Raw genomic sequence first — 15,405 nt, forward strand, 5'->3', positions numbered from 1 at the left:
TGCTTGCCCACCTGGAAGAAAGAAAGGGTTTTGAAATTAACACTGACCTGAAAGGCATTCTGTTCACTTTGTGGTGAAAGAATGATGGTTTGTAAGGTAAGCAGGAAGAATAGTGAATTCACAGATGCGAATTGCAGAGAAACCACATTTTTGTCTAAAATAATAGAGTAGGGTAAGGCAATACATTTACTTAATTGTTTTATTCTGTATCCCTAAATTTATCCTCTATTTTATGATTGTGGAACAGTCTAGATCTTCCTCCTGGGCTCTTTTTATGTGTGTCATTCTCAGACTTTTGAGTTCCTTATAGCAGGGGCAGGCAAAATACAGCCCATGGGCTGAATCAAACCCACCAGGCACTTTGATCCGGCCCATGGCACCCACCAGTAAATTGTACCCCACCCAGCCCTTCTGCCTATGAGGGTGGGAGCGAGGTGCCTGTGTATACACATGCCCCCAGCATACACTATTGTGCCTCGCTCCCACCCTCAGACAGAAAGGGCCAGCCAGGTCAGCACCCAACTTCCAGTTGGGGCTGCTGCTGTTGCTGTTGCAACTGCCAGGGACCTGCTTGGCTTCCTCAGCGATCTGCTCAGTCTGGGCAGCAAATACAAAAGCAGTGGGGGCAGGGGCAGAGCTGCAGCTGGGCAGGAGCACAGAACATGTGGTTGGGGCTGGCTGCAGGGTGGAGCCTGTGCCCAGGGGGGTGGCTGCAGCACAGAGCTCAGGTGGGAAGGATATGGGTGTGGGGGGTGTGGGGATCCATCCATACACCCCCCACGGTGTGCAGCCACAGGAGGTGGTGGCAGCAGCAGTGGGTGGCAGCGCTTATGCCCAGTGCAGGTGCTTATGCCCGGCACACAGCTCCAGCCAGCATGGCATGTTGTGGTGAGGGGTGCAGCCTGGCCGGGCCATTTATCACCAGTGCTCTCCACCACACATGCACAGCTCCCGCACTTGCGCAATACTGTGGGGAAACCCCATGGGCTGGAGCCAGCTGCCTTCCCTGCTCCCAGACCTGTGTGGCAGGGAGCAGAGAAGGCAGCCAGCTCCAGCATGTGGGGCTTCCCTCCCGTGATGCATGAGTGCAGGGGCTGTGCACGTGTGGTAGGGAGGGCTGGCAATAGAGACAGTCCAGCGGGGCTGTGCCCCTTGCTGTGATGTGCCATGCTGGCTGGAACTGGGCACCAGTGCCCTGAGTGCCCCCTGGTGCTGCATCCTAGGGACAGTGGGGGGTGTCCACCCCTGCCACCTTCCCTCACCCCATAAACGCCATACACCCCCACCCTGCCCCCACATACCCCAACATACTGCATGCCCCCCAATACACAGCCACACCTCCTCAAAGTCCCACCACACATGCACGCGTGCGCGCACACACACACACACTACAAGATTAAGAATTTATTATTGAGTTATTATGCAATCCTCCCTATATACAATATGCAAACACAAATCGTGATGAAAGTATTTTTGTAATAACATCAAAATATGTTATAGTAGGTGTTTGACTTTTAGTTTATGATTTGTTTTTTTTCTGGTTCTAAGATGGCAGCCCCCCTCTCTCAAAAGGTGTATTTCTGGGGGGCAAAGAGAGGGACTTCAGGTGACAAAGGTCAGGGTTTGGGGTGGGACTTCATTTCCAAGCTGCCGACCAGGGGGCAGGACTATCCATGCAGCCCTCAACAGCTCACCAAACCTCGTTAAGTGGCCCTCCAGGCAAAATAATTACCTGCCCCTGTCGTATACTGAAGTAACAGGAAAGCTTCACATATAATTTCTTCTTTGTTTCAGATAAATAGATTTTTGTCATGACTATAAGGGCCCCTATGCCTATAAGTATCTCCCTATATTTTCAATAATTTGCAATTTTATATTATGATGATAAAATAGTAATATGTTTGTTGAAAAGTCAAGCTACCAGAAGTGAATCGCCTATAAGATTTCATTCACACTGATTACTTTTGAATGTATATTTGCTGTCACTTGCTCAACCTACAACCTCTACAACCTACAAATGCCAGGTAAAGGCATAATAGGATCTGATGCACAATACACACAATCGCATGTATAGTGTAGCTATAATACACATTTCAAATTAAAACAGGATAAAAATTGACTATAAAGTTATTAAACATTTCCAGCTCTAATTTTATAGCAGATTGGACCTTTTTAAGGCGTAATAGTTAATTTGCATGTGTAGCCAGTCTATATTAATTGTGCAATTAACCGGGCAATTGCATAACACATGTAACATGTAGAGGGGGCCTAAGTTGTAGCTAGTAATCTCTTTACAGTTTTAAGTTTTAGGTATTGTGCCTGACAACATGAATTTTACAAAAAAAAGTTTAAGGCCACATTAATTTATTCCTAATAGTTTCCTTTCTTTGACAAACTAGAGTCTGGACCCGGTATATCAGTCATTAGGAGCAAGTCTCTAGCCCTTTCTATTGGAAGTATACTGGTCTTGTTCTTTCCCCAGACTTCTTGTAGGTGTGTTGTTTTTCAAAAAAAGAATAATATCCACTAAAATGATCAAAGGTATCCAGGTCCCTTTATCTTCCCTAGTAACATCTTAAGATGTGACTTGTTTCTCACTGCATTATTTTATCTTCATGGGTAGTTTCTTTTCTGTAGCTATTAGGCCCTTGATATTTCTATGCTACAAGGAAAGCAAGAAGTAGCTTCTTCTGTTGAAGTTGGATCTCTTCATTACTCTTTAACATCTACTGCAAAGCTTTCTTTACCAATGTGTATATTTATGTATTTTTTATATTCCTATTACAATAAATAAATGAAGGCAAGCCACAGGAAAGACTTAGAAGAATTCCATCTATGGTAGTGCTTAATGCAAGAATACTGGTAGCTACTTTTATCAGGTTTAGTGTACACTGCTGAAGCTGTCAAAAATGTCGACTTACTAACAATTGCCAGAAGGGTTTCAGGGCTTAGCAGTTGCTTAGGTGATGTCAGTAAAACACCTGTCGTTGTTGTCTTTCCAGAAGACTGACAATGCAGGAATTTCCTATGAAAGGCTTTAAACTATTTTAAGGAAGGTGGTAAACGTCTGTAAACCTGAATATGCTACTGCTTTCTATTCATACTTCCCTAACAAATAATCTGTTGCATCACAGTGTAAGAACAGATCTTTAAAGTTGAAAGTATTAGGGGAATGCAACGGATCTCTCAATCCTTTTCATTTCCTTAAAGTCAAAGTTCCCCTTTTGCCCATGACAGATGGGAGACTCATACATTTTCAAAAGTAATACAATGGCTATCAGTAGTTTGGCATTTTCTGTTGTTTTGGGGTTATTAATATGCTTAAAATGCCAGTCTTTGACAATTTCTTACCGACTGATTCTGATAAATTTTGGGGGGCAGGGAAGAAAAAATATTACACAAGATCATTGATTGCCTGGAGCACAGCCACTTGTGTGCCCTTTCCCCAAAGTTTCTTCCCCTGACATCTCCCAAATAAAATGTAAATAATTGATTGGAGACATGAGTCAAGAAATGTTCTTATTTAAACTAGGAGAAGGCTCTTTGTGAAGTAGTCAGAGTAGGTGACTCTTCTGGGATTTTTCTCCTAAACATTCTGGGAAGAATGTCCTCTTTTTGTTTGAATGAGAGGATAAATTATTTAATTTGCCCAGTTTTATATCCAGGGAGCTTTCTATAACTATGCAGGCTCATTGCCCATAAAGAAGATTAGTTCTCAGTAGTTGATGTGTGGAAAAGACCTTTCCAGCTTTCCTCCTAAAGAGTCTGCTGTTTCAAGCAGTCTTCCCCACACTGATGTTATTTCAACACCTGAAAGCGTTTTTCTTTATGGTAGGCAGAGTTTTGGGGAAAAGCATCTTCAGAAATTTACTTTACTAGTGGGAAGTTGGCACTCAAGGATATGAAGGCACAGGCCTACTAGCCATACTACATAATACTTATGTGCATGGTTTGTCTTCTGCCCTACTAAAGCTAGGAACATTAAAGGCCATGGGGATGAACAGACCAGCCAGTAAGGAAAAATGCAGTCAAACTATTAAAGTGTGCCAAAATTTATAAAAAACTGAAAATAAGGTCTTGTAATGGAAAATGTCTGGCTGCTTTCAAAGATGGTGGTCCAAACTTGTTCTGATTAAAATTACATACATTTCACCAGAATTAACATAATTTTCTTGGCACTTGGGAGGAGGGGGCAGATTGCCTGCATTTTGGAAATTATCTCTAAAATACAAACAAAAAAGTCTCTTAATTAACCTCAGTAACTACCTGAGTGTGAATTTTAAGATAGTATGTATATCAGTTCTTTTCTTCTCTTAGCCTATATGTCTGTTCTCATTTGAGTTCATGGTGTCTTAATTGTGTTTTTCTTGCTATTTCCTTTGTCTTCTGTTGTTCAAATTAAAACTTGCTTCACAGAAAACTCTAGGCTGGGGCCTACCCTTCATCTCTTAATCAGGTGCCCTCCCATTCTGCCAGAAATCTTTGTTGTAAAATGAACTGCTTTTATGAAAACTTTCTAGCAGGTCTCTAAAATTTGCATGAATTGTCCTGAATTTGTACAGAATAAGCCTTTTATGAGATGCCAAGTATCTCCCTATATTTTCAATAATTTGCAATTTTATATTGTGATGATAAAATAGTAATATGTTTGTTGAAAAGTCAAGCTACCAGAAGTGAATCTTCTATAAGATTTAATTCACACTGATTACTTTTGAATGTACATTCGCTATCATTTGCTCAACCTACAAATGCTTTTTGTTAGTGAAAATCAAAACTGCATATGTTGTTATTAGGAGTGTTCTTCCACTATTACTTCATGAATGAATTGAAAAGGCTAGATAATCAGGCATTAACCTTCCAAAAATGTGAATTTTTGAGGTCTGAAAAGAAACTTTAAATGGGCATTTTATGTTTTCATAGTGTAGGTGCAGTGTAGTTGGAACTGGAATTTTTATATAACTCAGTCTAAATCTTTTGGGAATATATTTGATACACATTTTTGTGATTAAAATGGATTTTGGTTTCTTTAATCTTGAATGTTTGTATTTAGCCTTCCCATTTTGCAAAACAACATGGAACCTAGAGGTAGATTGGATATAGGAGTCAAGTAATGACTTTTGAGGCTAGACTGGCTCAAAAAAAGAAGTTTCTTTAGTTTTTTGCCTATTACAAATAAGCCATGAAATCATTTTGGAATGTCTGGGTTTTCATATAAAAAGATGTTTGCCTTAACGCAGCTATTTTAAGTTGATGATAATTATTATTAACAAATGACCTCTGGCAGGTTAAACTTTTTTTGTTTGTTTTTGTTTTTCCCAGCAGAAATTTTTATCCTTTTAACTATAGTATCAGTTATAGTTTTAAGCATTTTATAAGCTGGTGGTATAAATCTACAATATTTTCTCACTTCCTGTATGGTTTTCCCATACAGGCTCCCATCCCAAAGAGTGCACTCGTCCCTGTGATACCTATCACCAAATCAGCAGGCTCCCGATTCCGAAACAGCATAGAGGGCCTAAACCAGGAGATTGAGATAATAATTAAAGAGACCGACAAAGAAGAACAGCTTATTGTGAGTATCAGTTGTCCCCAACGTTCTTCAAAATAAGGTTGGTTTATGATTTTTTTTGGTGGGGGGGAGGTTGTTTTGGGTTTGGGGTTTTTTGTTTTTGTTTTTTTTAAAGAAATTTTGGTTCTGCTTCAGTCTTCCACAACTGAAGCAGTACAAAAGATTTTTAGGGATGCACCAATAAAGATTTTCTTGGCCAATACCGATAGCCAATTATTAAACAGTCATATCGTTCAATACTGATAACCAATTTACAGGAATGCAGCCGGGCAGCGTGGAGAGAAGTTCCATGCAGGTAAGTCTGTGGAGGGGGAGGAGTTTTGGGGGCACAGATCAAGGTCCCCACAGTGAGGGAGGGAGTTGGGGCAGGGAGTGCTGCCCAAGCAGGGTAGCAAATGGGACCTGGGGCCAGGGTGGGGAGCGGGATGAAACTGCAGGCAGCTCATCCAGGGAATCAAGCGCCACTGCCGCCATTTTTAAGCATGGGGACACTTTTAACTGGAGCAGAGCAGATTTGGTGCTCTCTGCTCTTCTGTCTTTGTCCCAGGAGCCCCACACCAGCTGTACACCCTCTGGCTGCCTGGCAGTGTGGGGCGCAACTCGCCATCCCCTCTGCTGCCAGGCAGGCAGGAAGCGCGTGGCTGTCACGGGGCTCCTGGGGGGAAAGGCAGCAAAATGGAGAGCCCTGAGCCCACAGCCAGCAGCCCGCATCCACTCTGCACAAATCTGAGAAGGCACATGCTCCCCCTGATGCCTCCCCTTAGGGGTGTGCTAGGCAGTGGGGAGCCCTTCCCCCACGCCCCCTGGATGAGCCACCTGTGGCTCCATTTCACTCCCCACCCTGGCCCCAGGTTCCATTCACCACCCTGGAGCATGGGGGAGAGAAAGGGTGTGGGTGTGAGGGGTACAAATCAAGGCCCAAGGGTGGGAGGAGCGCCCCCTGCCCCACTCCCCTCCCCTGCCTCCCTCCCTCCCTCGGGCCTCAATCTGTCCCCCAGCGGTACCCCTTACCCTCCACAGACTTGCCTGCAGGGCGCTGCTCTCCACACTGCTCGGCTAAGTTCCTGGCCGCATGCGTGCATGCAGCTGCGCACATGCACACAGCATTTATGGGCTCTGGCCAGAAGGTGTATTATAGAATCATAGAACCGGAAGGAACCTGTAAGATCATGGGCAGGAAGTTATTGGGCTCAGATGAGCTCAACAAGATATTTATCCAGTCTTATCTTGAACACCTCCAAGGATGGTGACTGCACCGTCTCAGCTGGCAGTGTGTTCCAGATTCTGGTGACCCTTTCAGATAAGAAGTTTTTTCTTATGTCCAGCCTGAATTTACCTTCTTTTAGCTTATGTCCATTGGTCCTTGTCCTCCCTTGAGGTGCCTTCCTGAAAAGTTGCTCCCCCAGATCCTGATGCTCACTCCTGACGTACTTGTAGGCAGCTATCAAGTCACCTCTCGCCCTTCTCTTACTCAGACTGAACAGGCCCATTCCCTGGAGTCTTTCCTCATAGGGCCTATCCTCCATGCCTCTAATCATATGGGTGGCCCTTCTTTGTACTCTCTCAAGCCTGTCCACATGCTTCTTGAAATGTGCCTAGAACTGGACACAGTACTCTAGCTGTGGTCTTACCAATGCCAAATAGAGAGGGAGGAGCATCTTCCTGGATCTATTGGCAACACATTATAGTTTCATAGTTGGTAGGGTCGGAAGGGACCTGAGCAGATCCTCAAGTACGACCCCCTGCCATGGCAGGAAGGAAGGAGTACTGGGGTCGAACAGCCCCGGCGAGGTGTTCGTCCAGCCTCCTCTTAAAGACCCCCAGGGTAGGAGCCAGCACCACTTCTCTTGGAATAATATTAGCCTGTGCACACCAGAGTTTTATTATATTTATCAGTGAACATTACTGGCTACACTGGCCAAAAAAAGCCAATAACTGATCATGTTAATTTTCCTTTTATTGGTGCTGATACAATATGCAACCAGTATAAATTGGTGCACCTCTAAAGATTTTCCTGAAGCATGAAGGGGGAAGGTGAAAGATTTAAAAGGATGTTTTCAACTTCTGCAGTTGTAGAAGACTGTTAATTATTGAGAAACTTGACAATTAGTACAGTAAATAAATAAAGAAGAAACATTTTCTACCTTTTATGTTGGAGAATTGCTTTAAATGTACCTCTCTGGTCCCCCCACACCTCTTCCTTCAAAACTCTAGAAATTTCTTACATGAATTTGTTTTCAGCAAGTTTGATTTAACAGCAACAAGAAAAGACCTGTTCTTATTTAGTAGATTATCCTTTTAGGAATTGTCTACTCTCCTGAAGTATTTTGGTGGAGTCTGACATGTATCTAATTTTCTTCAGGTTTATAGTCTGCTGGACAAAATTTAAGAAACTGCTTAAGATGTAAAGTAGAGGCCTGATGAATATGTTCTGTTTATAACAGCCACAAGATATTCCAGATGGGCATCGTGCTCCTCCTCCAGTGGTCCAGCGCAGCAGTAGTACTCGCAGCATTGATACCCAAACACCTGGTGGTGCAGATAGGAGCAGTAACAACAGCAGCCGCTCGCAGTCTGTGTCCCCCACCTCATTCCTCACCATCTCGAATGAAGGTAGTGAGGAGAGCCCATGTTCTGCAGATGACCTTCTTGCTGACTCCAGAGACAAAGGTGTGGCATAAAAGGGTTCTGCTTTTACAGTATTTTAAATATGAAGCATATAGTATTCAGGACTTCCTTGCAGTGCATTGTGTTCAGGATGGATATTCTTCAGGATGGATTGTGTGTAGTATACATCACCTCCCTTAGTATAGTGACGGGAAGGAAAGAAGGAGATCTTTCTATTTTCCAGGTCCCTCAGTATGTTCAGATATGCTCTGTGTGTGTATGTATGTACATGTAACATTGTCTGCAGTAGGGAAAATTCTGATAGAGCTTACAGCATTACTTAGTTTCTAGAGAGTTCAAGAACAATCCATACTAAGCTTCCCTTTTTGAGACAGGCTGTACCTTTGGAGACTGTGGTGCATATCATCACTGTGGGCCGTATTTTTAACACCTCTGCTTTAGGTGGAGTTTCTGGAACATGACTGAGATCTGTTTGATCAGCAGCTCCTCTTAGAACCCATTTTATTTTCTTTTGGTTTTGTACTGAAGTGCGTTCTTTCCTCCCCCTGCCCCATCTCTGTTTTATTAAGCAAAAGGTAAGGTATGGTGGCATCTTAGGATGAAGTAGGTTTTTGCCTACAAAAGCTCATGCCTTTCTGAACCAATTAGTTTTTAATGGCGCTTTTACATATGGTCTGGGGGTGGGGAAGGCGGTGCTTTAATTAGAGTGGCTCCGAGAACCGCTCTAAAGCGCCACTGCGTCTCATGTATCAACGTCTCCGCACTTAAAAAATGGCAGTGGGGGTACTTGAAATAAAGCTCGTTTGAGCTTTAATTCAAGTACCACCACCACTATTTTTAAAGTGCGGGGATGCTGATACACAAGACACAAAAAGCTGCTGGAGCACAGTAATTGCCACACTCCAGCAGACTCATTCGAGTCTACTCCTATGCGCTGGATTCCAGTGCATCAGACCAGCCTCTGCGTTCATGTATAGGTGCCTAAGATGCCACTGCCCTACTTTCTGCCTGACTTCAGAGAAACAGGGCTAAGTGCTTATCATTAGTGAAGAAATCTGAGGCTCCTTCAGCCAGGTGAAACTCTTGTTTCCCTCTTACTTCTTCCTGGCCTCCTCTTTGACTGTCAAAACAGCTTCCTCCATGTCCTGTTTTTTAAACTGTGTCTCTCCTTTAATTTTCCCCATGGATGGGAATGCCAAATACCCTTTTTTTGCCTAAGGGAGATTCATATTCCCATGGAGTGTGCTATTTGTAAGTTGTTCACTTACCTAGTCAGGGAAGATGGATGAGGCCAAGCTTCAGGTTTACCTTTGGGGTTAGCTGCTGGTCCTGGAAGGCAAAACTCAGGTGGGTATAGACCTCCCATAAGTATGAGTTTCTTCTCTTATCATTGGTGGCAGAGAAGTCTTCAAGTGCGTGTAGATGCAGGAATGATTGAAGCGAGAATTACCCATCTCCAGAGTTAAAAGTCTCTCATCTATCTCAGACTTTGCAGTCCTACATGGATCCCAGTGAAGCTTGGCAGCATCCAAGACCATGCACTTGTTCCAGAGTCAACCTTTTTCATACTTAAGAAGCACAAGGATAAGCATCTGAGATGCTGTGCTCTACAGTTTCTTTTTCAGCTGTGTGTCATATGTCTGGCACTTCACCATCAAATTCCACAGTGGCATCAGTGCTGGCTGCTCCATAAAGAAATTGTGCCTCTTAGTAGGTTCCTGCTTTGTTCAGTCCACCCATCCCAGTATCTCTGGCAGTGCCACTGTTTCATGACTGTGAATGACATAAAAATCCACCCAGAACTTGAATTTCTGCAAGGATGATATCAACTGTAGATCCTTCAGGCCTGCACTTTCTGATTCTAATCAGTTGAGGGCCTTTTAACACTATCAGTTGTGGTCTTTTCAGCTGTCCATTTTTCTTTGACTAACTCAGGATGTTGTGGTTACAAGAGCAGAGAGAGCTTCCAAGTATATTTACATCTCTCTTCTAAGGCCATGAAACACCTGGGGAGAAGCACTGGACCTCTGAGCTGCCTCCTTATGTCCCCTGACTTCCAGCTTTGTGGTCTCATTGCCTTTTTCCTGCCTTTTTCCCATGTGCCTATCTTACCCAAGGTTTTCCACTTGGGTAGGGGTGATTCCAGGGACAGATCTTGACACTAAGATAAGGTATCCTGTAATTATCTGCATGCACCCAGTTAAGTTAGTTCTTCTTATTGCTGAGGCAAGATTTCCAAAAAAAAAGAAAAAAGATGCCTTTCCTGCCAGCACATGTGGAAAGATTGACAGACATTATCTAGTTCTTACTAGGAGTGCCGTCTTTCTGTACTTGCCTACACCTTCCTTTCTGGTGGCTGCTATGACCAATGAAAGGTATGTATGAGTTTCATAACACCCCAAAAAGACAAGGAGCCAAAGAGGCTGAATTCCTGAAGAGAAAGCAGTATTCCTCTGGTAGCGTGCAGTTCAGTTGCCAGCTACCAAGCACTGTTGGCCTGCTGGTGCCTACTATCCTTTACCACAGATCTTTTACGAGACATGGGGGCAGCAGTCACTGCCCTACTTGTGAAAGGATACTTTGTGACTGGAACTTCTATTCAGGCTGCTTTGTTATACCTCTTTTTGGACTGTGGTCATATCTGTGGTCACAAGATACTCCTCTTGCCTTCTGAGCTCTGGTGTTTGTAGGGGAGGTAGACAACCTTCCCCTATCAGCCCTAAACCAGAAAAAGTTTTTGCACACCCTCAAAGAGAAAGCATAAATACCAACCACGCCCCTAGCCAGAGGTAGCCTCAGCAGTCATATCCTGCTTCATTCTTCACATACTATATTTCAGAGGACTCAAGGATGTGCCAGCATAATCATGAGAGGAAGTAGTCTTCTACTGCAGCCCCCTTTACTCTGCATCCCTTGGGAAATGAGCAGAATCTTCAGGATGGTTGAAAGATGCATTCTTCTACCTGTGGATCCATCACTCCTCCTTTTCCATTTGACAGTCCTTTGCCCCTTTTCTAGCAGTTATGGACCCACATCCCAATAAACCAATGGGTCTTAAATACTGCTAGAGCTTATTACACCATTGGGTTCAACACAGTGGTTATGCCCATCTCCATTTAAGGGAGGACCTTTCTTATGATGGTTTTGTTTTGAAAGCTAAGTCTCCTGCCAGCTAGGCTCAGGAGGCTCCAGCTAGCCTCAGTAGTATTTCTCTAACACAGCAGAGACAATTTTACTGCAGTTCTTGACCCTAGAAAGAAAGGGAGGATAATATCCTATCTTGGACTTTGTAAACATAAGCTCCTTCAACTTCGTGCTCAAACTCCAGTTGCACTAGCCACCATTATTTAGTCTTTGTAACTGGGGCACTAGCCATTTGGACAGCTCTGACTTACTTCAACAAACAAAGAAATGCAAGATTTTTTTTTCTTATTTCCTCCCTCCATCACAGGCAGACAGAAGATTCATCTCTGGTACTGTTCCATCTGTAACCAGATAACTCTAGGTTATTATCCATTAACGTAATGCTCTGAGACCTGTCTCCCCATGAAGTGGGCGTTGCTTTGGGATTGCTCACAATGGAACATGCACATGGACAAGTAGTCAAAGGCAAAGGAGAAATCACATATTGATAACTAACTGGAGTTCCCATGTGCTTATTTATATTCTGCTTATTGTCTTTCCCATCTACCTTTGGAGTGGCTGACGTTGTGGGATTATGTGATTATGCAAACATGCATGCTGTATGGCAGCTGCTAGGGCAAACATGTCTGAAGTTCCAAATGGTGGAAGTGTCTACACATCCCACAGTAGAATGTAGGTAGACAACTCTTGAAGGATATCAAGCACTACTGTTTCCTTCCTGGCTCTGTCATTGATTTACTGTGTAATCTTAGACAAGATACTTATCCTTATAGAATTTGAGTTCTCTGTACTTTAAAAGTGGGGTTGCTGATATTTACCCACCTTCGCAAACCATTTTTCAGATTGTGGAGCCTGCGCCTCGCTCCGTCTGACCTATCAGGGTGTGGCCCCGCCCCTCAACTCGCCTGCCACGCCTTGGATGTACTCAATTACCTTCGGAGGGGTCTCCAGTGGAGCTCTTTATCCTGGGTGGGGCCTCCCGATAGGCGGTGGTACTCACGGTTATCGGACGCGGTGATCCACGGGGCTCCGCTTCCCCTACACCCCGTCCACACGCCAGCTGCCGGGCGATGTCCTTCAGGTGTTGCCGGGCCCAGTGTGATGGCCTCTGCCCGGTTCCCCGGTTCTTGGTCGTTCCCCCCCCTCCTGCAGAGAGGGGTTTCTCCTTTCTCCTCCCTTATAGATAACACTCCTCCAGACCAGGGGGAGCTGGTGGTTGCTTCCCCTGGTTCCAGCCCCCTCCTGGGGCCTCCGCTATCTCCCCTTTCCTCCTGTCCGCAGGGCACTCCCCTGCTTCCTGTGCGGCTGCCGCTTCAGGACGCAGCAGAGAGAGTGCCTCGGCGTGCACTCTCTGACCGCCTCTCACCTGGCTGCTGGCGAAAGGCGTCCCGCTCCTCCCTATACTGCTTGCTTGAGACCCGCAGGTGGGGTCCTCGACGCTCCGTGCGAGAGCCGGCAGCACGGGCCGCGCACCCGTACTCTCTCTCCCTGGCTCTCCCTCCTTCCCTGTCCTGTCAGCGTTTTTGAATCCTCCCGCAGCGGCCGCTCCGGCCGCTGGGATTGGCTCAGCTGTTCGCCGCGCGGTGAACAGCTGTTGCCAGAGCCGGCGTAATGGCGGCTCGCACGGCTGCAGCCGCAGCTGCGGCTCTTCCTCCCGCTGCCTCTCTGCCAGTATGTATGCCCTCCTGGGGGCTTGCTCTCGGGGTCTAGGGTCTGTGGGTCCCCTCTTCTCCCCCTCACTCGCCTGTGGGGGCGCTTCGCCGCCACACAGATCTATGGATGAAAAGTGCAATTAAAAAGCATGATATTTACTCGTTCTAATGCAGCGGCTGGCAGCCTTTTCAAGCCATAGGCTGAAACAACAGTCTGGCACAGGCTGGGTAACTTTGGTGGCATGTCAGTGACAAGGGGTTTTGCCTATACCCATGCTGGGGCCAGGCAGCTGGGAGCTGTGCCAGCCCTGCATTTCCCAGGCCTCGCTCCCCAGCTGGGGTGTGAGTGAAGTTTTCAGTTGGTGGGGAGCTGAGCCAGAGCCGGGCAGCTGGAAGCTGTGTCTGCATTGCTGCCACCATTTCTCCGTAGCCGCCTGCTCCCCAGCTACAGTGCAGGTTTGGATTCTGGATTGTGGGAAGCTGTATTGGGTGTGGGCACCTAGAAGATGTCTGCACTGTTGCCACTTGGCTGTAGTATGGGGGCAGCTGGAAGCTGTCAAGCCCTGGCTCGGTTCCCTCCCAGCTAGAAGCTATTCCCATGCAGCCAGGGAACAGGGTAGGGAGAAATAGCAGCAATGTGAGTGTGGTTGCCTAGCCCCAGTATGGCTCCTCCCAGCCAAGCCGTAGCACGGGTGCATGCAGAAGTAAAGCCTTCTAGCTCTGTGGGCCAGATCCAATGGCTCTGCACAGGCCATGTGTTGCTGACCCCTCTTCTAATGCAATTCAAAAGCAACCTGCTTTGATTTTAAGGTTCACTGTTGACAGGTTCCAAGAGTCTTAACTAGTTAACTTGGTTGCAAGATGAGAAGCAACTGTACACTTCAGATGTGGGGCCGTAAAATGGAGGTGTAAAGGAATGGGGCATTCGCTTGGGTTCTGAAAATGTTTTAAGGGAAAATGATTTTACGAGATATGAGGTGGGGCAGCTGGTTTTAAGAGGAGCAGGTGTAAAGTGGGAGGGAGGGGGAAAACACTTCATTTAACTTCCTGATGTTGATAATGAAGCATTTAGATTTTGGGGGCAGAAGGAGAAGGAGTGTTTTGAAATATGCATTAATTTAATGTCTTAACTGGATTCTCCACTTAAACAGAGAATGGGAATAATTCTCCCCTACCCAAATATGCTACCTCACCGAAACCCAACAACAGCTACATGTTCAAACGTGAACCTCCTGAAGGATGCGAGAAGGTCAAAGTCTTTGAGGAAAGCTTGTAAGTATCTCTTCATTTGATAAGAAATAAAAATAAACAGGGTGATTTGAAATTAGTATACAGGAAAATCTGGCTAATTAAACACATCAAAGGGTAATGAAGTGCCTGACTGACAAAATATTAGTAGTTAGTCCTTTTCAACTTTTCTTGAGAGAGATTTTGCATGCCATAAGGATACACTAAAAAATGATTTTTTGATGTTTATAATGAAGAAAAAAAAAAAGTTCCAAGTATAAATTATACACTCTGACTTGCTATATGAGAATTGGAAAATTATATAGATAAATGGTTAATGTAAAGTTTCTAATACAAAACATCAGAATGCATGCTATATAAGAATTACATGATTCATTGGTAATCTGTCACAGTTGAGGATGATTGTCTTCCATGTTTGCTTTATTGTTGGGTCCAAAGATTACTGATAAGGCTGATCTGGGATCCACAGACTGTTGCAGTCGGGACACATGTTTCCATGCAGGGTGGGTGGCTCTGGATTCTTGATATGGTCTGTGATACGTTTCTGTCACTCCCACATGACCACAGGAGGGCTGTATGATTGGAGGAGTGGGGCTGAGCAGCCTCCATTTTAACTCGGGCTCTTAGGGCTGAACCAGCAGCCTGCTGCTGGCAGCCGGAAGAACACCACCCAGCTGAGCAGCTATTCAGAACATCTATGGAGGTAAGGGCAGGAGCTATGGGGATGATAGGAGGTTCCTGGTCCTGGGGCAATAACCGAAAACTACACCCTGATGGGGAAGGATGGCCTGGTGGGACTTCCCATGGTAGGGTAGTTCCTCAAAAATGCCAGGACAGTTGCCTCCCCAGTGAAAGGCAAGTAGGGGTGCTTTATAACCCCAGCTCCCACTACCCAGTGGGTAATTTTAGAGCAGGGACAGACAGTGGGGCCAAGCACATCCGCAGACACCTGAGCCTGTGGGGTGTAAGACCTTGAGCCCCAGAGAGAGGGCGTAGAGTTGGCCTCAGTGAGGGGGCAGAAAAGGGCCCTGGTGAGGAGCCAGGAGTGTGTAGAGAGACCTGCACAGAGTAGGGTGCACGGTGATGCCTGAAGGGCTGTGCATGAGGGGTGTAGAGTAGGGCCTACACAGGCCTGAAGGGCTGCATCAGGGGGCGTGTAGAGTA

At 45.5% G+C, this 15,405-nt stretch overlaps 1 protein-coding gene across 1 annotated transcript in view; it reads left to right on the forward strand.

The window, feature by feature from the left end:
- The window catches only part of FAM117B (family with sequence similarity 117 member B), a 79,350-nt gene that overhangs the window by 46,763 nt on the left and 17,182 nt on the right, over window positions 1-15,405 (forward strand). Inside the window, exons 5-7 of the mRNA XM_059727080.1 lie at window positions 5,432-5,572; window positions 8,014-8,239; window positions 14,145-14,265. Of these exons, the coding sequence (XP_059583063.1) occupies window positions 5,432-5,572; window positions 8,014-8,239; window positions 14,145-14,265 (488 nt within the window). The remainder of the gene's footprint in view (window positions 1-5,431; window positions 5,573-8,013; window positions 8,240-14,144; window positions 14,266-15,405) is intronic.

The sequence above is a fragment of the Alligator mississippiensis genome, chromosome 4 (genome assembly GCF_030867095.1).
Source record: "Alligator mississippiensis isolate rAllMis1 chromosome 4, rAllMis1, whole genome shotgun sequence".
Taxonomy (NCBI): Eukaryota; Metazoa; Chordata; order Crocodylia; family Alligatoridae; genus Alligator; species Alligator mississippiensis.